We start from the raw sequence: 22157 nt of genomic DNA, 5'->3' as shown, positions 1-22157 counted from the left end.
ACACACACACACACACACACACACACACACACACACACACACACGCAAAAACTGCTGAAAACACCAGCAAACTGCCCCCCGGTTAAAAAACAGAGGCACCGAACGATTGGGAATGGATTGACTGAATGCTCCCGAGATTACGGAAGTCTGACTGGAAGGAGGGCATAAATACAAACTTCTGTGCCCCGCCAGGGCCACTCACCATCGCCCCAATGACACCACGCACAGGTCGAAAATTCAGAGTCAGCACGAGTCATGTTTTACAAAAATGGGACATTTACAGGAAACTCGGGGACCAGACATTAGCAGACAAATGCTGGATGGAGCTTTCAAATGAGAAAACAAAAACCTCACGTGGTGGAACATGGTGGAATAAAATCAGGAAAGAACTGGGTTTAACTCAAAATGTATTTCTAGTTTAAATCAGCTCACATCTAACGGGTCTACTTACGAGATGAAAGTATCGTAAATCTGAGACTGACTCAATGCCAAAGTATGTTTTATTTTAATAGCTAGCTTTCAAGGAAATCCACAGGATGAAAGTGAAAATGGCAGTGACTCCAAGGATGAAGTAGGCCCCCTTCTCTTGAATTACTACCAAGGCCTTACAAAGGCCCTGCATAGTCTGTTTGAGGGGTATAAATGAAGGACCAAGTAAGAAAAGAAAGGCTATCATCACTGAGGAGCATCTGTCCTTCGGTCCTGGTCATACTTCAACCCTGACATCAATCACTGGCATTAAACAATGTTGCCAAATGGAATTTTCCCATAGCAGCAGGAAACATAAACAGTATCATTAGCTTGGACTAATATACACCACTACTTGGGAAGATTGATTCCCAGTGTCCTGATGCTTTGCACAGTACAGACCAAGTATCAGCCAAAGTAAGTCAGAGCAAACATTATTTGGTCTCTGACATTATCACTGTGATTGAGTTCAATCCAGAGAGAAGGTGGCTATGGACCTCACTCAGATCCTGCTTAGTTAAGATTTATACTATAATAAGAACAAAAAGAAAAGCAACATGGAAAGTGCTATTCTAACTGAGAAATCTAGCTGAAGAGCTGTAGAAAGGCATCCTGGAAACTCATGCTCAAATGTCTTGGACGGAGGGCTCTGCCTCTCCCGAGGTTCCCTCTAGGTATTTAAATACACACACAAGGCTGAGCCTTGTCTCACTGGCATGTTCCTTAGATGTTGAGTCACCGCGTGGAGCTGGGATTCTGAATACAGAGCTCACCCTACGTGATGTCAGTAGCCGATGAAGCAGGAAAAAAACAAGGAACACAATGTCATCTAGGGGAACCCGACCCTGGAGGTGCAGAGCTGAGGATGGAATCACATTCTACGTTTTGTAACATGCAAACTACCTCTGTGCCTTGCAATGCTTGGCAAGACCAGCAGCACTACCTTTGTGCCAGTAATTAAGCGAGACGAACAACCCCTGAGAGCGAGTATACTTTCCTACTTTTATTCTGTCTGAGATGAAAAATGCAAAAAAAAAAAAAAAACCAACACTGACAATCCGTGTTCACCCTCTGTGCCTCACCCTCAGGGTGGGGATGGACAGGACTGCGGGGACCCGTTTCCTTTACCTCACTTGCTAGCCTCTCATATTCTTCCATCAGCCTCTCATTCTCTTGATTCACAGCAAGAACCTTACATATCCTGTTAGCCGCTGTCTCGGCCTGTAAAACACAATAGGTAAACAGGACGGCTCTGTCGACAGGGACGTGCATACACAAGGCGGAAGGTGGCAGGGCAGGGGGTGACCAGGGAGGCAGCATGTGCTGTAAGTGGTGCAGGTTCTGGGTTCGGGTGGGGTAAGCCTGAGGGCACAGCTCGTTCACACTATGGGTCATTTCACACCTTTGGGACCGTTTTCACACAGACTTACATGGCAGGCTGAATATACTGTAGGGAGTAACAGGGAAATAGCATTAGTCGCAAACACGAGCTTTGTGAAACATCAAGCAAGTTAGTAACAGAAACTGATGGGCTGAGGAAACAACGGTCCCTGGGCGTCCACCTGAGCCCCCTGCCAACCTCACAACTACAGGGAGAGAACTCTCTGAGTTACATTAGCCTTTGGAAATCAAAGCAGACAGGACTGGATCCTGAATGTATATCTGTCATTGCACTGAGTTCACGAGGGCCTCTACGTATTCATTCCTGAAATGAATACATCGAATGTGCTAGATGGGATCCTTCCACGGGGCAGAACCTGCTTTAATACTTTGTTTAACCCATGTGAGTAGCTGTTGAGGTATCAATAATTCCTGATCATTGTTTTGTGGGGAGATTGAGCCAGGAGGGGCCAAGTGCCTTAAACCGTGACCATGAGATCCGTCCGGCTTCCGGGCCTGCAGCCTGGCCCCCAGCCTTGCCTCTGAAGCCCTAGTAGGGGCCGATTTCCAGTTATCATTGTTTGCTGGTGATGGTCTTTTTTTTTTTTTTTTGGGCCCTGCCAGGCGACTTGTGGAATCTTAGTTCCCCAACCAGCGGTCGAACCCGCAACCCCTGCAGAGGAAGCGCGGAGTCCTAACCACTGGACCGCCAGGGAAGTCCCCCAGTGATGGTCTTAAAGAGATCACAGAAATGACACATACTCTGTCCAACCCCATCTCTCAGGACTCTGCAAGTAGAGATAGGGGGAGGGAGAGGAAGCAGAAACAGAGGAACGCGGGAAAGCAGAGGGACATCCACCCATGATGCCCCTCAGGCTGTTTGTCTTAAGGAGTATAAATTTTTTTGAGGTTTTAACACTGTTAGACTTTCACTATTTCAGTTAAATTAAGATTCATCTTGTAAGATGCTTGAACACGTCACTGAACAGTGAAGGCAATCTCCAGGTGGAGAACGGGACAGGGGCCCTGGAAAAGCGTTCACTTCTCCTCGTCCAAGTCCCCCTTCACCGCTCAATCAGTGTGGCTCAATTTTCATGGCCCTTGTTTCTTCCTGAGGCACAAATGTTTCCCACCATTGATTAATGAGATAAGAGCAATATCTTAGAAAGACAGAGAGCTAAGAACACTTAGAACCGTCTAAGGGTAAAGCTGTTAACTACAAAAGCATTCGCAGTTTGGAACTTGCCATATTAGGTCATCACAAGCCACTTAGAAAGAGTCCAAGGTAAGATGTGAAGTGCACGCACACACACCCAGGTATGCACACGCACGCCCACACAACTAAAACCGATGCACAAGGGCAGCACGGCAACCGGACGGACGAGGGTTAAATACCTGCTCCGCGCCCGCGAAAGCATGGTAGAAGCAGGAAACGTATGTCATGATAGCTCTTTCATCGGGTTTGGGAGTGTTCACAATGTCTGAGGGAGGGAAAAATAACACAGAAAACAGACACACGCACAGATGAAGAGCAGAAACCAGGGTGAACAAAGGGAAGAACGAACTGGTTTACACTTGACTTTCTGTGTTCCTCGGGCCCACAACCCTGACCCGCAGGAAGCCTGTACAGAACTGACACACTCGTGAACAGAATGCTTTCAACCAGCACGTTTTTTTGTTTTCACATCATCAAACCAAGGGCTTCCCTCCTCCCCTACCCTGGATGGCTTTTTTTTTAAAGTGTAGGCGAGGCATTCCTATGGGAACCCGTGGGCTGCCTATCAGAGCTGGTGACCACTTCCTAAGGACCCGGGCGGCCCCGTCTTCCTGTCTTTTGACTGGATCAGGTCATCTGCCACTTTGGCTGTGAGCAAGGCCTGTCCCTCTGCAAGATGCGGGGACACACGCAGACCTCTCTGGCCCCATCTCGGATGCCACACCCCGCCCCCGCCCTCACAATCCTTGGCTTTCTGCTCTGTGCACGGCCCTGGCTTGTGTGGGGATGAAGTTCATTGAAGATGGCATGTTTCCTAATCCTTCTATACATACTTGCCATGCCATTGCTAGAAGCTACCCAGAGTAACAAAGCATCTAAAGAGGAGGGTCTACACGGCTTGTACTTATTAACTATGACTCTTGCCACTATTTATATGAGCTGCTGAGACAGCTACCAGGAAGAGAGAAAACAGAACCACGGGAACACACACCCTTCCTTCCTCACCTTGCCCTCACCCCATTTTTGGCTGAATTACGTTCTAACTTCAGATTCAGTTCAGTCACTGGACAGAATGCAGTTAAAAAGGTGCCTCGTAATTCCCTAAGGTGAAACCTAGTCATTGGGTTTCCAGAGGATATTGATAGAAAGGATGTGGGGATGTGGAACAGCATGGAATCTTCTGGAAAACAAAGATGAATGGCATACTACTACATGGACAGGAAGTAAGTTTCAAAGAAAACTGGACTGAAAAAGACAAACGACTGCCTCCTCAGAACCAGACGGGTCTCCTTACTCAGAGGAGTCGGTGGGGGGAAAAGAGAAAAACAATTGAAGAAAAATCAAGACACAGAGGTAAAGGATGAGTGGTGACTTGTGTTTTACCTCCTCACCTTCTGTGCACCAGCAAAAGCATGATAGTAACAGGAGACATAAGTCATTACGACTCTTCGGGTCTGGCGGTGTATACTAAATCTGCGTGGAAAAAAGGTTAACTGCTCGGATGTTCTGAGAGCAGCAGGCTCCTGCTAAGGGCTGCCTCAGAGAGGCCAAGGTCATGAATCTTCCCCCAGCAGCCCCACACACTTGTGTTGCTCAAACTTTGGCTCAAATCAAAGAAGCCACATTTGCAAAGTCATTACTCTGTGTGCACTTCTAAGAACCACCAAAGAGAAGGGCACAGCCAGCTCAGAAGAGCCCTAAACTAGCAAGGAAGTCACATCCATGGCTGGAGTTGGACCTCCAGAATTCCGCAGAGTGCAAGCAACAGCACTTCCGCTCTCCGGACAGATGAAGGGCCCAGGGGTCAGCAAAGGTCCTTCCTGCGAGTCCACACAGAACACGGGCACCCACAAATCTACAACCAGTACTCACCAGAGGGAGGAAAATAGAGAAACAGTTTTCATAACCTTTTAAAAAGCATGCAAGGGGGCTTCCCTGGTGGCGCAGTGGTTGAGAGTCCGCCTGCCGATGTAGGGGACACGGGTTCGTGACCCGGTCCGGGAAGATCCCACATGCCGCGGAGCGGCTGGGCCCGTGAGCCATGGCCGCTGAGCCTGCGCTCCGCAACGGGAGAGGCCACAGCAGTGAGAGGCCCCGCATACCGCAAAAAAAAAAGAAAAAAAAAAAAAAAGCATGCAAGGTAGTTAAGATGAGGAAGAGTTTCACCAGTTTTCACTACAGGTTTATGGGTGAGCAGCCCAATTAGCCACTTCAAAATCCCCATTTAGGGTTCAGAGACTATCACAAATGCCAGGAAGTAAGGTCAACCGCAGCAGGCGGTGGAAAGGCAAGGATTCGCCAAAGGGATTAAGTGATCTGAGGGGAGGACACCAGTATAAGACATTACAGTAAAAGAGAAGGAGAAGTAAGAACACATTCATAGGAAGCTGTGGGGAAGGTAAGTCCGGGTGCAGGTGGCAAAGATGCAAAGGGTAATTAACAAATGGGGGGCTGATCTACTGGGGAGTTGCTTATACCACAGCTCGCCCCTCACCCAAGTCAGTCAAGTTCATAACTCTTTCACCAGAAGACTCTTACAGAAATTGCTCTGCAAAGAAAATATCGTATGCAAGCATTTTTCTGAGCCATTAAAAAGGAAAGAAAAAGAAAAGTAATAAGAGACTAGGATGTGTCACAAGGGAGCAAGAAATGAATAGAGTGCTAATGCATCCCATCCACTCAGAGGATAAGCAGAACATACGCCCAGACCAGGACTCACAGACTAATGGAAATCCAGGAACAAGAGGATGGTTAGCCTCCCAGAGTAATAATGACAGTAATCCTGAGCTCACCCTCAACTGTAGGAAATCAGGGAGGCATCAATGAACGGAGAGATGAATTTACTAAATGTCGCCTGTTTTCTCGCCTTCAGTATCCTAGCTGTTGACTCAAGTGGAAAACTCTGGGTAGTTATTTATCGAATGGAAAGGTCAAAGGACAGAGCAGAGCACCCAAATGCAAACTTAGCGTAGAGAGGACAGACAAGGAAAAGGTATTTTCCTATGTGGCAACTTCACTGTTTTATTGTCTTTCTCCCTCTAAAGAGTTTCTGAAAAAACTAGATTCTGAAGAGCATATTCAAGTGTGTTCAACACCCAATAATACAGGTGTTTGATAAAATGGCTAAATTAACAAACGGGCAAAATTAGAATCCTAATTGACAGACTACTGTCTCAGGTGCACTGTGTCCCTCAAAATGATAGGTGGAGTCCTACCTCCTGGTATCTGTGAATGGGACCTTATTCGGAAGTAGGTCTTTGCAGACGTGATCAAGTTAAGATGAGGTTGTGCTGGAATGAGGTGTGGCCTTAATCCATGATGACTGGTGTCCTCATAAGTAGAGGGAAAAAGACACAGGGACAGACGCAGAGGGAAGATGATCATGTAAAGACAGAGTCAGAGACTGGAGTGACGCTACCACGAGCCAAAGAACACCTGGGGCTTCTAGAAGCTGGAAGAAGCAAGGAAAGGTCCTTCTCTACAGACTTCGGAGGGAGCATGGCCCTGCCAACACCCTGATTTCAGAGTTACAGCTTACAGAACTACAAGAGAATAAACTTCTGTTGTTTCAAAAGCCACCTACTTTGTGGTGATTTGGTACAGCAGCCATGATGCAGTCACCAAAAATAAGGAGGAACAGAAGACTGACAACTGACTAGAATCAAGGTCTTTGCTTTTCCCCAACAATGCTAATTAGCAGAAGCAATGAGCCGATAGAGAATAATATTAACAACGAGCACAGTAATATAAGTCCTTGAGGGCCGGGCCCTGCCTTATACATCACATCACCTCCTGCAGCATCTCCAGGGTCTCATACATAGTAGGTGCTCGGTAAGCGTCTGCTGAGTGAGAGGTGACTCATGCATAAGTGAAACGAAGGAATGGTCTCCACGTATCTGTGCTTTAAATGCTGTGCCAGGGCGAAACTCACATGAACTCATCTCAGATAAAGGGCACAAGAGGTACTGAAACTAGTCTCCAGCATGAGGGTCGCTAAAGCTGCAAAATATTGAGAGGTTCTAGCTCTAACAAAACTAAATTTAATTTGGACAAATTAAAAATGAAACGTGAAAGTTCGAGAGGCACAGGATGAATGACCGCTCCATAGTCTAGATTGAGATTCTATGACTTCCAGTTGGAAGGGAGCATTTTTTTCCTTGTGGAGTCTTAAAGAACAAGGAGATTTATTTGTTAAATTTCTATGTGGTTTAAAAAGAAAAAAAATGTTGTTAAAATAAAAACAGGGAAGCTTTCCATTGAAAATCACAAACCAAAGCATTCTGTTTCTTTGCCAAAGCTGAACCTTTCACCCAACCCTTTCGTCGTAGTTTTGCTGGCTTGGTTTTGAGCAGGACTCTAGAAAATAATTTTGAGCAAAAGCTACATACGAAATTCTCTAATATTCACGAGGCCAATGACAGAAACTTCTTAGGAATCCCAAGTCCTTCAGATGTAACCTGGCTATAACGTTTACAGGTCTTTGTGTGTGGTCGTAACATAGGGAGGCAACAGATTTTCTGTAAGCCAAAAAACACAATTTTCATCTCACCTTCAGCATCCAACATTTTGGGAATATCCAGGTGCTTCTCTGCAATTTCCATGGCCAAGTTGATATTTCCTATTGGGTCATCCTGCATGGAAAACAGCACAACCAGCTTTTTAGCATATTTTTTTGAGCAGGACTTACGACTGTTTTTTATATACCTCATTCTGGGGAGGAAACTTTCCCATCCACACATAACCATAATAGGATAATATCTTCCTTCTTATATTTTCCCAAACATTTCAAACATTTAGAGGAATATCAAAAATGACATGAGAATCACCCAATCCATGCACACTCCAACTTCATAAAACGTGAGCAAAAGGTTGAAGAGAACAGATACTGTGCAGCTAGAAGGAAAGTTGTGAGGTATTTTCTCATGGATGGAAAAACACCTGGATACCACAGCGCTGAGCTTCAACTCTGGGTAACAAAAATCTAGACGATTCCAAAAGGAAGCATGAAACATACATTTTCCACATCTGGAACGTGATCATGGAGAATATTTAGTACCACACTAACTTTATTTTTGTTTTAAATATAAGAAAACACGCTGCTTTCAGCATGTTTAGGTGAAACTTTTAGGTCACTAAAGAATATTACAAGATGGCTACAAAGAGCAAAAGTTAGGTTTCTAGGATGTTAAAGACCACAAGAAATGAAAGAAACTTAACATTATAAAAGAAAATTGTGAAGAAATTTTTGTTCATCCGATTGCGTTTGTCTTCCACGGTAAAGCTGGTTAAATATATACGTAACGTAACAAAATACATTGAACCAGAGGTGTGTAAGTGAAATACTGAAAAATTAAAAGAGGTATTTAACATTTCCTGTTTTAATCTTCTAAAGAGATTAAGAATTGTGAATCTGAAATGGGATGGGGGTATGTAAGACAGAAAAATCAAAATGAAAAGTAGTGTTAGTACAGGGATGACTGTAATGAATTTTAACATCAAAGCCATTTAAACATTTCAGAAACTGCAATGATTTGCAATAAGCACAATCATTTTAATACAGTGAAACATCTAAAACATAGAGGCTTCAAAAACATTCGGTGCTCAAGGAAGAAACCAAAGCAAGCTTCCTGGCCTCTCGGAGTTTACTATCATTTCAGGCAAAATGTTTCTTCAACTCCATGTTATTTTAACAAAGCATATAATCATTTCACTAAAAGCAGCCATATAATAAGGTGAGTCTTACCTGCATATTTTATGCAAATGTTTAGAAAACCAAATAGCTGAGTAAAAGTTTCTTTTTGTTCTTAATATATAAGAAAATTTTCAGCATTAAAAACAGAGTAATGATTCTGAGTCTTTGTGAAAGCTATCTCACTTACACTGTAACTTAGATAAAATGTAGCAATTAAGTGTTTTCTTGGCTCAGCTACTGGTATGTGACCCTGGGAAGATTAAAGAATTCCTCCCTTCTTCATCTGTAAAACTGGGATAATTAGTACCTCCTTTATAGATGCATGATATTATATAGTTTACTGTACATTTTGAAGATTGAATGACTGTGTATGTATACCATACATAAAATATATGTATTAATATTAACATACATATATGTATATAAAATGTTAATATATGTAATATCCACATATGTAACACATATTAATACATATATACAATAAACATATATACTTATTTATTAACAGTGTCTAATCTAGAGCTATAGAAGTATTCACTGCTATGGTTAATTATTATCATTTTTCCACCCATCATAGGTGGCCAATTACCCCGTCTGTTGACCTTTTGTAATAGAAACTGACCGTTATAAACTGCTAATGAAATGAGGTCTATCTAGTATAATCCCTTCATTCTGCAAATGAGATAAAGAGTAACTGAAAAAAATATACACCGTCTCTATGTTTGAAACGTTTCAAAATAACTCAGGGATGAGAATATATGCTTGGGGAAGTTGAGCAACTCTGGCTGCCCCGTTCCCTTAGGCAACCTTCCATTCGTGTACGGCAGCTCTCATCTTCAGGATACAAGTACATTTTTCGTGTGCTATCCTGTCGTCAGTGGAGAGAGGCCAGGGGAAGGGTGGTGAGCACGTGACAACTGCAAAGGTGGCAAAAGCCAGGACACTCTTCCTACTACCCCCTGTGCCACACGGGGAGGGCAGCATGCAGCAGGACCGGATTCCACACCAAACACAGCGACACAAGGTGCACGGCCAAGGAAGCACACCAGCAACCAGAGGAAATGTGCCCCACTATTCCTGGCAGGAATGGTCATGGGGCGGGCAACACTTTCCATCTTAAGTCTTCACACGGCATTATTTCTAGGACAGATGGATTGTCCACCACAAGATTTAGAAGGGGCCAGGATTTCTTTTCTCCATCACAGATCACATGTGCAAACTACTTTTAAAGAAAGAATGTGCAGACGATTTGAAACTTAAGCACAATAAAGCTTAAGCTTAAAGGGAGAATGAAAGTTTCCTCAGCTGAAAACATAAGTTCCCTAAGTTGAATTTTCTGAAAAGAGAGAGAGAAAAAAAAATCCCCCAAACTTCTTTTCTAAGGGTGCAACTAATACCTCGTATCAATAGCAAGATAAGCATCCCTTGTGTGAGAAACAAGTTAATCAACTCTAAGTAAATATGTCAGCAACTAAATCCTTCAGAAAAGGTAAGAGGAATTTAAAAAGAAGGTTTGGGGTATTTGAACCTTTCTCCCCACCGCCCGCCCGCCCTGCAGCAAAACAGACACTTCACTTCTCATATTTACAACCTGGGAATGTAAAATCTCTGAGAAACACGTGTAAAAGCTTTCGTAGGAAATCAAGCCAAATCAACAAACATATCATAATGTGGGCAAAAAGGTGACTTGGCTTTGGGTCTTGTCCTGCCCTAATTGTAACAGGTGAGTATTTTCCCGCCACCCTTCCTGTTTTCATCCCGTGCCAGGCTAGCTGGGAGGGCATGCTGGCAGCAGCCTAGGTGTCGGTGTGAGTTCAATGCCAATGGGCTCACTTCCAGGACGACATGCTGGGGGCAGGGCGGACACAGCATGCCGGGCCCCGCAAATGACCTTGTTCAGCTTTGAGTAGTCAATGAGGTCGGGCCGGTGTCTGTGGATGAGCGCACAGAGTCCAAGGCCGTCTTTCCAGCTGCACGACGGTCACGGTCGGGAGGAACAGGAACACGGGTTAATGGACAGGCAGCAGCAAGGGGCTGACCTTGGTCAGACGTTGGCCTGAAATCTCGGACCTGGGGCCCCAGGTACCTCCCTCCCTCCCCCACCCAGTGACACCCTGGCCCCTTCCCTGGACTCTCGCCTCCCTCCCAGGGTCTGCCACCCCCCTACCAGTCTCCTTTCCATCTACAGCTTCAGGCCCAGCCTTGCCGGGGACTCCCCCTAACCTCCCCCCCACCCCCGCAGTGTCCTGTCCCGGTCCGTGCTGTGCTGGGAGAACTGGCAGGGACTGGAGGGAAGATGCCCCCTACTGTCCCCCACCTCCCTCAGTGCCCAGCAGGCCCGGCTTTCTCCTCTCTTCTCCAAGTCTCCATTCTAGACCTGACCCCCAGAGTCTGCCCAACAGACAGACACAAGGACATCCACCCAGAAATGCCCAGGACACACTTTCCTCCAAGAGCACACTCCTTAGTATACTCAGTACTCCCCGGTTCTCCTCTATCTTTCTTCATAAGGTTCCTTTTTGTTTTGGATTTCTTCTTTTAAAGGCAAAGACGTGTAAGCAGCTGAGGGACTTAGCAGGGAGGGTTTGGATTTCCAGTCTGTCTGCCCAGAGACACCAGCGCTCACTGTTCCCAGACACCCCCAGGCTACGAGCTCCCAAGTAATGAGCGGCGGGTTCACTGAAGGCCAGGAGCCTGTGCCTCGAAGGGTCGGGGAAGAAGGAGGCCCCTGGGGCCACACTGTCGAAGGGCTCGGGCCCATCTTGGGCCAGAAGAAGAAAAGCAAGAAGGTGAGTGGGAGGCCAGGCTGGGCCCTGAGACATTCACCCAGCAGGTCCCACACCCCGATGGCATGTGATGTACGAACAGGAAGCCTCCTCCTCACCTGTGTGCACTCAGGGCGTGGCTCAGGGCCTAATAATACTTATCTACCTAGATAACCTCCCCAGTCTGTCCTGGTAGCTCGTCCATATTCTTCATTTCTTTTTTTTTTTTTGCACTACGCCCGCCTCTCGCTGTTGGGGCCCCTCCCGTTGAGAAGCACAGGCTCCGGACTCACGGGCCCAGCCGCTCCGCGGCATGTGGGATCTTCCCGGACCGGGGCACGAACCCGCGTCCCCTGCATCGGCAGACGGACTCTCAACCACTGCGCCACCAGCGAAGCCCCATATCCTTCATTTCCTTTCTCTGATCTATGGGGGCCAGGGACCCATTTATATTCACGGGTAACCCACCACACAGAGGGAGAAAATATAAACACCTGACAAAAGATCTGCGCGAGAAAAAGACTGCAGCAAGGGACAATATCATGCTCTGAGGCTATATCTGGATTTCCTTCATCCAGTTCCCTACGGTTTTTCAAACATGATTTGCCTACTTCTCTCCAATCCCAGCTTACAAAGCTCACTGATGAAGCATCTTTGGGGCACGACAGAGAGGAGGGACGGGGTGGAGCTCGTATGTAGGATACGCAGACCCTGCTACGGTGTCTCCTTGTCACCGAGAATCCATCCCTGCCGCATCCCTGCATGACACTCACTTATAAACAGTGCCAGCCTCCCAAACCTTAATCCAACGTTTTCCCCTGAGAGACCCTAAACATCAATCATTCTAGAGCCTGAGCTCTACTACATACAGAAAACGCGTGTCAGACAGGAGGAGACACAGGAGTAAATAAACATTGTTCTCCCTGCCAACCCGGATTCCAAAGAGAATACCAGGACCCCAGGGCCCTGGTTGCGCACCTGGTGTGGAAGTTCTGAATGTTCACATTTCTATAAGGAGCGGTCTTCCTTTGACACCAAAGCAGCAGACCTTCTTTGGCAGAGGTTTCTGTAATGACAGCCAAGAAAAAGTGTCCACAGGGAAACACTCACCCTCACTGCTCACTCACCCAACTTCTAGTCACTTGCTAAAGAGACCTCCCAGGGGGCCAATGCCAAAGGCAACCTCTCTTCTCCAGTCTCTGCAAGAGGATGGAGCTGGAACCCTGCTCCCAGGGACTGACTTCTGAGGCCACTTGAAGGGACTTGAAAAGGACAGTGCAGGAGCTACAGCAAGTTATGACATGATGAATACAAAACTGGACTTCAGGGTTACTGCTAACGTACCTTTCGGATGAAAATTTGTTTTAATGTGCATAATTTATGACCTAACTATCCTGTCATTTATCTCAATTATAATTTATATTCTTAGGTAACTGGAATTCACAGATGCCACTGTGTCTGAAATGTATTCCCTTACCCAGTGATTTTAAAATACTTGAAGGCTTTTATTGGCAAATTCCAAGTTTGGCCACTTGGGTTCTGACCAAGTTAAGAAAGCAACCACCCCTGTGGCAGCCATGAAGACGTGCTGCTCAGATGTCCTGCTGCAGGGAACACAGGACAGAACTGATGTCCCAGCTGCCACACTCTGAATCCTCCCCTGCATTCCCCAGAGGCCACACTTCTTCAGGGCTACTCCAGCCACAGACTGAGTGAGGGAGGGGCACCAGAGCTGGGCCATTCCTGCCACACATGGGACTCCTCTGAGAGCAACTGAGGCTGAAGAACTCCCCATTGGCCCGCTGACCCTGCTTGAGGACCACTTTGCAGAATGAGATTCTTCTTTCTCAAGCTCTTCCTTCCCCAGCACGGGTGTCAGCCAGGCGCTATGCCTGAAGGGGCTCTGCCATCTCCTGCTTCTCCCCACCCTTATCCTCCACAGGCATTTCCCCCAACAAATCTCTTGCATTTCTGCTATGGATGGAATGTCTGTGTCCCCCGAAAATTCATAGACTGAAGCCCTAACCCCCAATGTGATGATATTTAGATATGGAGCCTTTGGGAGGTAATTAGGGTTAGATGAGGTTGTGAGGGTGGGGCCCTCATGATGGAATTAGTGCCCTTATAAGAAGAGACAGCAGAGTGCTTGCTCAGTCTCTCTCTCTCTCCCTCTCCCTCTCTCTCTCTTCCCTCCACTCTCCTTCTCCCTTCCCTTTCTTTCTCTGCCGTGTGAGGACACAGAGAAAAGGCAGCCATCTACAAGCCAAGAAGAGAGCGCTCACCAGAGACTAACTATGCTGGCACCCTGATCTTGATCTTCCAGGCTCCAGAACTGTGAGAAAATTAATTTCTGTTGTTTAAGCTACTCAGTCTATGGTATTTTGTATGGCAGCCTGAACAGACTAAGACAACTTCTAACACCATCTTGGCACATCTTGGCACTTGCTTGACCCAAAGTTTTATACATCCAAACAGCTCCTCAAAGCCACTTACATAACTGGGATTCTGCTTGTATTTACATCTTAACAATCTTAACAATTTAGAAAGCTCCTATGAACATGTGGACTCCTAACCAACATTGGGACCTGGCCTTCCATTTCAGTAAGAGCTTAAGTTGATTTTTTCAAATCAAAGTAAGTATTCTGTAATTATTTATCTAAATTCTCCACTTCTAGTTCAGATTTTTCTTTGACCCATAACCCATATGAAATACCCACCCCGCCCCTCGCAAACTTCCACATGCTCTAAGAATAATTTGAATGATTCCTGATCATGTCTCTTATCTACCAAATTCCTATTAAGGAAAACGACTGAAAGTTCTAAGACTTTATTAAAATATTAACTGGTATAGATATCGAAATATGAAACTCCATACCCAGCTGTTCTGCTATACACACAACTGCCTGCCTTTGGGGTCCTGGCGAACAGAATTAGTAAGAAGAAGTATAACAGGAGGAAATAATCCAAACTTTTTTATAAAGTTTAAATGGCACTTAGATTAGAAAAGTAAACAGGCGTCAAGTAGATCAATACAAGCTTACAACTGCCACTTAAGCTTAGATTTATAAGTCATTGAGTTTCACTTAATTCTTTCTGAATACGTCTGAGCACTCTTATGCTATGAATGTTGAACAAAGTTTTTTCCTTATTGAATTGGCTACTCTAACAAAGCTGACTCTCTCCCACCCCAAGTCCATTCTGAGGCATTCAGCAAAAGGTTACAAGCCTGTGCCAAATAGTACATGACTGTGGTACCTCCGCCCTGCCCCCGCAGGTGTAGGTTAAACCTGAGAAGTCCACACACAGAACCCTGATGGTGGATATAAAAAGCATGTCATAAATAGGTAATGTCATTGGTTATTCCATCATGAAAAACCATAGGATGCACCAAGAAGCCCCATCTACTTGGGCATCTCTGCACTGCCCTCACCAACACGGATGTCAATCTCTCATTTCCCTTCTTCGAAGAGGTCCATCATTCTGTTGACGGAGACTGGCTCCTCAAAGAATTCAGTTTAATAACAATGTCATTTTCCTACATAATATACATCACCAAAATAAATTAGAAAATTTTTCTGTAGATTTACAGAAATTAAGTGAGGTTGTTAAGAAATGACCCCACGGAAGTAAAACAAATAAAAATATAAGTTAGCAAACTAACTTCATCTGCTTGAAGAGATTTAAGCACCTTGTCAGTGACATCACACTTTTGAATGTTTATTTCTTAGTCTTTTGAAGAGCAGATTAGTATATCTTTCTATCATGATGTTTTATGAAATACTATGCTTTGATTATCTTATCTTGAGCACACAGATAATAAATTGGGGAACCTCTAATGGATCACACCATTCATAGTTACATTTGAAATAGAATTAAGTTTTCAATTAGTATTATCACAATTTGAAATCTGTAACCAATCAGAAGAAAACCTGAGGTCAAGCTCACCTCTGTAATATTTGTGGGAAAAGGATTTGCTAGTGTAGCAAATGCAGTGGTATGAACAAGATTTTTAAAAAATAGTATTTGTTCTATCAAGTGGGCTCAACTGCTTAAATATTTAAATGCCGAAGTATATAAAACTGATTAAATGATTACAAACTATTCTTTTTTAATAAAGCAGGAACTTTTAAAAAGCAGATTATTATTTTCACTAGCATGAAAGAAACATACTTTAATAAGAGTACATTGTATGAAAGTTTTCAAATTCAGACTCTTCATGAATTCGAGCTGGCTGTTATTTCTGAGCCTGAATTCTTGAGGTTTTAATATCATTATATCTTAGTTTGATTTTTAGAGGGCATAAGTAAATTCCTGGACAGAATTATGAACCACACTCCCAGGCCTGACCATTTGGGTGCGTGGTTGCCTTCTAGGTGACAAAGTTAGAGGAGACTGCCTGGTTGGATAAGTCAGACCACCCTTAAGTACGTTCTTTTTTTCATATTTATTTATTTATTTGGCTGTGCTGGGTCTTAGTTGTGGCATGCGAACTCTTAGTTGCAGCATGCATGTAGGATCTAGTTCCCTGACCAGGGAACGAAACCAGGCCCCCTGCATTGGGAGCGCAGAGTTTTAACCACTGTGCCACCAGGGAAGTCTTAGTATGTTCTGCAGCTATACCTTTTGTGATTTGAGTGCTAAATAGGCCAAGTTCTAATTTTAAGAATGTCAATTTGACACTTTTGACAGTGTTGAATTCATCAAAATATTTTGGAGTGCGGTGGGCGTAAAAGACTGAAGATCTGCATCTCCAGTGGCAGTGCTGAGGATGAGGGTTATGTTACAATGATGGAACAGTTATTGGGCCAAAAGACACAATGACAATAGATATTTTGTTTAAAAAAAGAGGGGGGAGGGAGAGAGGGAGGGGAGAGAGAGAAAAAAAGAAAGAACAAATGAACAAACTCAGATTTCAATCGATTATCTTTCAGCACTTGAAGGAAAGTGTTTCAAGTGTTTCAAGATCTAAGTCTAAAGAACTGTTATAGTCGTGAACCTACTAGTATAATAAGCAATAAAGAAGCTCAAAAAATGCTCATTTTAAAAAGCGACTTCTGTTCTGAACATGTACTCATCTTTTCCAAAATGATTCCAACCCCATGAATGAAACAGCACTGCTGGGGTCTTTTTCTCATACAAATAGAAAATTTGTGAAAACCCAAGTCGCGTATCTTTCATTCAATCCTGTCAGTGATTGTTCAATTTTACAAAAGCCTATCCAAACTCAACTTCATCAGCTCAATTTACAAATTACACTAAGTATCTTAATACGATCAGGTTTTTAACCCTGTCCTTTACCTTCAACGGAAATATCCTGAATAGCAAAGCGCAGGATGATGGTCCAGATCATACCCAGCGTCATCTTCACGTTGCCATCAACAATTTCTTTAGGTAAGAAGAAACAGCAACAAGTGAGGGTAAAGATAACATAATCAGCACATAAAGTTTTCCTATAAGTTATGAGTCTCCTGTAAAGTTTTGACTTCAGAGCTACTGGAAGATATACATATGCAAAGACCAGTTTCTGTTTGTGTAAGTGTCGCAGCGTGTCTAGTTATAAATGTGGTATTCATAACCAAATGTCTACAGTTTAAATGAGTTATGAGTTAATAATGAACACAAAGCTTGCATATGCAAAGTCACTGAAAACAACCCAGGGGTTTCCAAGGTTTACAGACTAGATGAGCCAAGGTTCTAAATAATCAAACAGAGAGAACACTGGGTCATCTTTACCCTGATCCCTCTTCCCGAGCTCCCCAGTCGGCAGGTTCTCGGGCTCAGTTGTAAAGAATGAGAGGCAGGGCAGTCTCAGCTCCTGCCAGACTCACCCGGACTCCCAATCTCCCACAGAGAATGGAGATCCTTCCTACTAGTTCTTATTAAGAGTCACTGGGATGTACAAGTTCTTTCTCATTTGGATGATCAGTTTGAAAAAGACAGCATGATATTTGACTCCGTTTTTTTGGCCACACCATGCAGCATGTGTGATCTTAGTTCCCCAACCAGGGATCGAACCTGCGGCCCCTGCAGTGGAAGCTCAGAGTCTTAACTGCTGGACCACCAGGGAACTCCCTTGACTCTATTCTGTACAAATGATCCTAGAGCCTTGTCTCCCGTTCATGGTGCCTGTGGGGAGCCTGTCAAGAGAGGCTGAACAGGAGATGGGGGGAAGGAAGAGGGGAGGGAAGCAGGCATCCAGCTGCAGGCCCACTGCCCCACGGGGAGGTCTGTGCGCGGTCAGGGTCATTCGCATCACACCCCATTTACCTTCCGCCCCGATGGACACCAGCTTCACGCCTTTGCTGGCTATGTAATCCAAGGCTTTGTTGACGTTAGCGATTTTGTGGAATCGCATTTTTCCTCGGTCAGGTTTGGGCAGCCTTTCCCCTGTTGGATGAAGAAAGAATCATGTAGACACAGAGAAAGGAGACCTTTGATGCAGAATCAAGATGCCAAAATTCAGAGTCCGTGCCCTCCTTAAATGGGAATCATTATTTGACTGTTCCTTATGTGTTCTCGGTTTCTGTAAATCACAGTACTTTCAAGGTCAAATGGACCAGAGGGGAGCTGTGCTATTAAGGCCATATGCTTTTCAGATTTGCTGGGAGAGTCCGGTTTGGTCTTTGAGCCAAAGTACGAATGAGTAAGAAAGAAGCTGGTTGGTGCCCCTGCAGCATTCAGAGGTGCTGACCAGCTGTGGGAGAAAGTCAGGGAGCTTCGTTCAAATCACAGGGCTCATCTCAGATGTGGAGTTACGAAGATACCTGGATCAGGGCCACCCTGCCCTCATCCTTCCCACTCACACCTCTTTAATTAAGCCTGATCCACTCTCCAGTCCACAGTCTAAACCAGCCAGCTGAAATTCAGGGCAAAGGATAACCCCTCTGGGACTTTAACTCCTGTTTTCAGAGTTAAGCCAACGTGTACACTGGCCTTCGGCATGAAAGACAATTTCTGGAATACACACTAGCTGGACTTAGTGGAGAGGGCAGCCTGGTAGGCAGTCATATAAATGTCATTTTCTCTTCTCTTATTCTGTTTTGAAGTGGGTGGTAGAAACATGATTTTAATAAGTCAATTTTAAACAGAATTCACTCCTTTTTTAGAACAGAAAAATAACTCCAGGCAGACTGCTCTTTGGAAAGGTTTGCTTTGCCAATAATACCATCTCCCCCAGCCAGGTTCAAAGGGAGCTTTTTTTAAAAAAACAAACAAACAAAAAAAAACAGATGCGTATCTACTGCTCAGACATAGAAGTACATGTAAGATTGGGTATAACACGTATGAAAAATGTTTAAGACTCACCTGAGATGACTTCCAAAAGCAGCATGAGCTTAAGGCCATTCCGGAAGTCTTCCTCGATGTTTTCGATCTGAGTGCCAGCTTTTCTGAGGTGGGAGTTACACCAGGCAGTGAAGGTCTGCAACGAGAAGCAAACAGTGCTGAGCACAGCCCCATCAGCACTCAGAGCCCCTCCACATGGACCATGCCTGACATCTTACACATCGTGGGGAGAACAGGAGGCTGGGGCATCCTGGACCTTTGAGAGAAAGCAGACCGAATTGGATGGAAAGCATGATTTGAGCCCTGAAGGTAAGATTTTAATAAACTTTCCTCTTTAGAGACAAAAAAAAATCATTTTTTGGGTCTAACCACCTGAGGAATTTTTGCCTTCAGTTTAGAAAGGTAACACATTTGGGATTAACATATACACACTACTATATATAAAATAGATAACCAACAAGGACCTACTGTATAGCACAGGGAACTACACTCAATATTTTGTAATAACCTATAAGGGAAAAGAATATATATATATATATTATATATATATATATATAACTGAATCACTGTGCTGTATACCTGAAACTAACACATTGTAAATCAACTATACTTCAATTAAAAAACTAATAAAATTTTTTTAAAAAGATACCATGTTTACACCTATGCCTTTGCCTTCTGAAAACCTCTTATTCTGTAGGAAATTAGGATGTGCTTATTCCCTGCATACAACAGAAATCAGCGTGCTTGCAGAATGGATGAATAAATTATGCTTAAAGAATGTTCAAAATGTCATACTTCAGAGCAGAGGGTGGGCGGCATTGTGCAGTAGAAAGGGGAAGAGAAGAGGGACCCGTACCCACTAATTACCTACAACTAGTTTATCCTGGATGAACAACAGTTTTAAGCTAGTAACTGAATCAATTAAACAAATTTGCAGTATAGTCAATCATTAATAATAATAATAGTAGTAGTAGCAATAATAATGAACTCCTACTGGCATATTCCAGGTCCTGGGCTAGACCCCGGATTTCAAAGACAATTAGATACAGCCCTGCCCTGGAAGGGCTCAGAGGCTAGTCATGTTAACAAATAACTAGGGCAATATCAAGCAGAAAGATGAACTCTGTACTAAGTGGCATCCAAAGTCATTCTGTTTATTTTTCAAACTTCTTTTAACTTGGTTTCCACTTGTGCACTATTTCCTGCCAAAACCAGATTAGAAATGCTTCTGGCAGCTGCTGGCTAAGAATGCAAACTGTGCCCTTGTCACACAACAGCTGCTGGGCTCCGGAACAAAGCGCCCGCACGTTACGCTGCAGCGAGACAGACAAACAGGGTTTGTGTTATAGATGAGAAGATGAACCTCTCAAAAATACAGTTTGTCCAAGTAAGACTACAAAAAGACACAGTTTTCCATAAAAATGATTTTTCTGGGTAATAAAAAGGATTTTCAAATCTGACGGATGGGCACTTATTTCAAGAAATACGTGATGGTATTTGCAGCAACATGGATGGACCTGGAGATGATCATACTAAGTGAAGTAAGTCAGAAAGAGAAAGACAAATACCATATGATATCACTTACATGCAGAATCTAAAATAGGACACAAATGAACTGATCTACAAAACAGAAAGAGACTCACAGATACAGATAACAGACTTCTGGTTGTCAAGGGGGAAGGGAGCTGGGGGAGGGATGGATTGGGAGTTTGGGGTTAGCAGATGCAAACTATTATATAGAGAATGGATAAAGAGCAAGGTCCTACTCTGGGATGAAGTGAGAGAGTAGCATGGACATATATACACTACCAAATGTAAAATAGCTAGTGGGAAGCAGCCGCATAGCACAGGGAGATCAGCTCAGTGCTTTGTGACCACCTAGAGGGGTGGGATAGGGAGGGTGGGAGGGAGACGCAAAAGGGAGGGGATATGGGGATATATGTATACGTATAGCTGATTCAATTTGTTATAAAGCAGAAACTAATACACCATTGTAAAGCGATTATACTCCAATAAAGATGTTAAAAAAAAAAAGGTCCTACTGTATAGCACAGGGAACTATATTCAATATTCTGTGATATACCATAATGGAAAAGAACATGAAAAAGAATGAATATAGATGTATAACTGAATCACTTTGCTGTACCGCAGAAATAAACACAACACTGTAAATCAACTGTACTTCAATAAAATAAATTTAAGAAAAAGAAATATGTGATGGCATTAAATTCTAGGACAAAAAGAAAATATAGGTATTTTCTTGGATTTCCAATAATAAATGTTATTGTGAGAGCCAAAACTAATAGTTATTTCTCCTAAAACACATCTAAACTTTAGTCAGGTCTAAACAGAAGAGATACTCTAAGTCATATACTCTAGGTCTGCACCCAATCAATATGGTAGCCAGTAACCACACTTGGCTACTTAAATGTAATTAATTATAATGAAAGGAAATTAAAATTTTAGTTTCCCAGCTGTACAAGCCATCTTTCGAGTGTTCAAAAGCCACATGTGTACAAGCACATCTGTACTGGATGGTGCAGATGTGTACGGAACACTTCCAGCATCACAGAGAGTTCTATTGGACAGTGCTACTATACATAATCAAATTTTGTTTTTTGAAGCTAAGATTATTAACAAGAGTCTATTATTACCCGGGTTCAAAATTCAAGTGGTACAAAAAGGCGTAAAGTGGAAAGCCTCCCTCTCACTCCTGTTTCCAGCCACTGAGTTCCCTCCCCCAGAGGGAACAACAAAGAGATTCAGTGTCTTGTGTTTCTCTTCAACAATATTGTATACATACGTAAACACAAAGGCACACACATCTTTTTTCTATCCCTTTAACACAAATCATAATATACACATTGTTCTGCACCTGGCTGTTTTACATTTTTTAAGAAAACTATAACCTAGGGTCATTCAATATCAGCAAAGAGCATTCCTTTTTATGGCTGCATAGTATTCCACTCTCGGGACTATACCACATTTTATTTTCTAACTAGCTCCTTGGATGGACATTTAGGTTGCTTCCAGATAACTAAGTTCATACAGTGAAAAACTTCCCAGGCCCCATTTTCAGCAAGCAAAACTACTTTAAAGGTTTTCTGTTTGTTTTTCTTTTTTTTCACAATACCAAGACTAACCATATACATAAGCTTTTGGGGAAGGCACAAGAGCACAGTGGGTTATGGAACTGACAGAGAAAAAATACAGTGATATAAAATATTTATTGAATTATCTTTATCTATACTCTAATTAAAAATGGGCAGGGTTTCCCTGGTGCCGCAGTGGTTGGGAGCCCGCCTGCCGATGAAGGGGACGCGGATTCGTGCCCCGGTCCGGGAGGATCCCG

The 22157-nt window shown here is 43.7% G+C and overlaps 1 protein-coding gene across 1 annotated transcript in view; it reads right to left on the bottom strand.

Annotated features, from left to right (window-relative positions):
• Positions 1 to 22157, bottom strand: part of ACTN2 (actinin alpha 2) — a 77512-nt gene that overhangs the window by 23849 nt on the left and 31506 nt on the right. Inside the window, exons 2-9 of the mRNA XM_029201013.1 lie at positions 18827 to 18941; positions 17789 to 17908; positions 16820 to 16906; positions 12500 to 12587; positions 10648 to 10726; positions 7614 to 7695; positions 3244 to 3329; positions 1597 to 1689 (exon numbers count right to left, since the gene is read on the bottom strand). Coding sequence (XP_029056846.1) covers positions 1597 to 1689; positions 3244 to 3329; positions 7614 to 7695; positions 10648 to 10726; positions 12500 to 12587; positions 16820 to 16906; positions 17789 to 17908; positions 18827 to 18941 — 750 coding nt within the window. The remainder of the gene's footprint in view (positions 1 to 1596; positions 1690 to 3243; positions 3330 to 7613; positions 7696 to 10647; positions 10727 to 12499; positions 12588 to 16819; positions 16907 to 17788; positions 17909 to 18826; positions 18942 to 22157) is intronic.

Source organism: Monodon monoceros, unplaced genomic scaffold (assembly GCF_005190385.1).
Source record: "Monodon monoceros isolate NGI ecotype Baffin Bay Population unplaced genomic scaffold, NGI_Narwhal_1 Super_Scaffold_4, whole genome shotgun sequence".
NCBI lineage: Eukaryota > Metazoa > Chordata > Mammalia > Artiodactyla > Monodontidae > Monodon > Monodon monoceros.
Note: the sequence above shows the minus strand (reverse complement) of the source record. Positions and strands in the feature narration are given on the sequence as shown.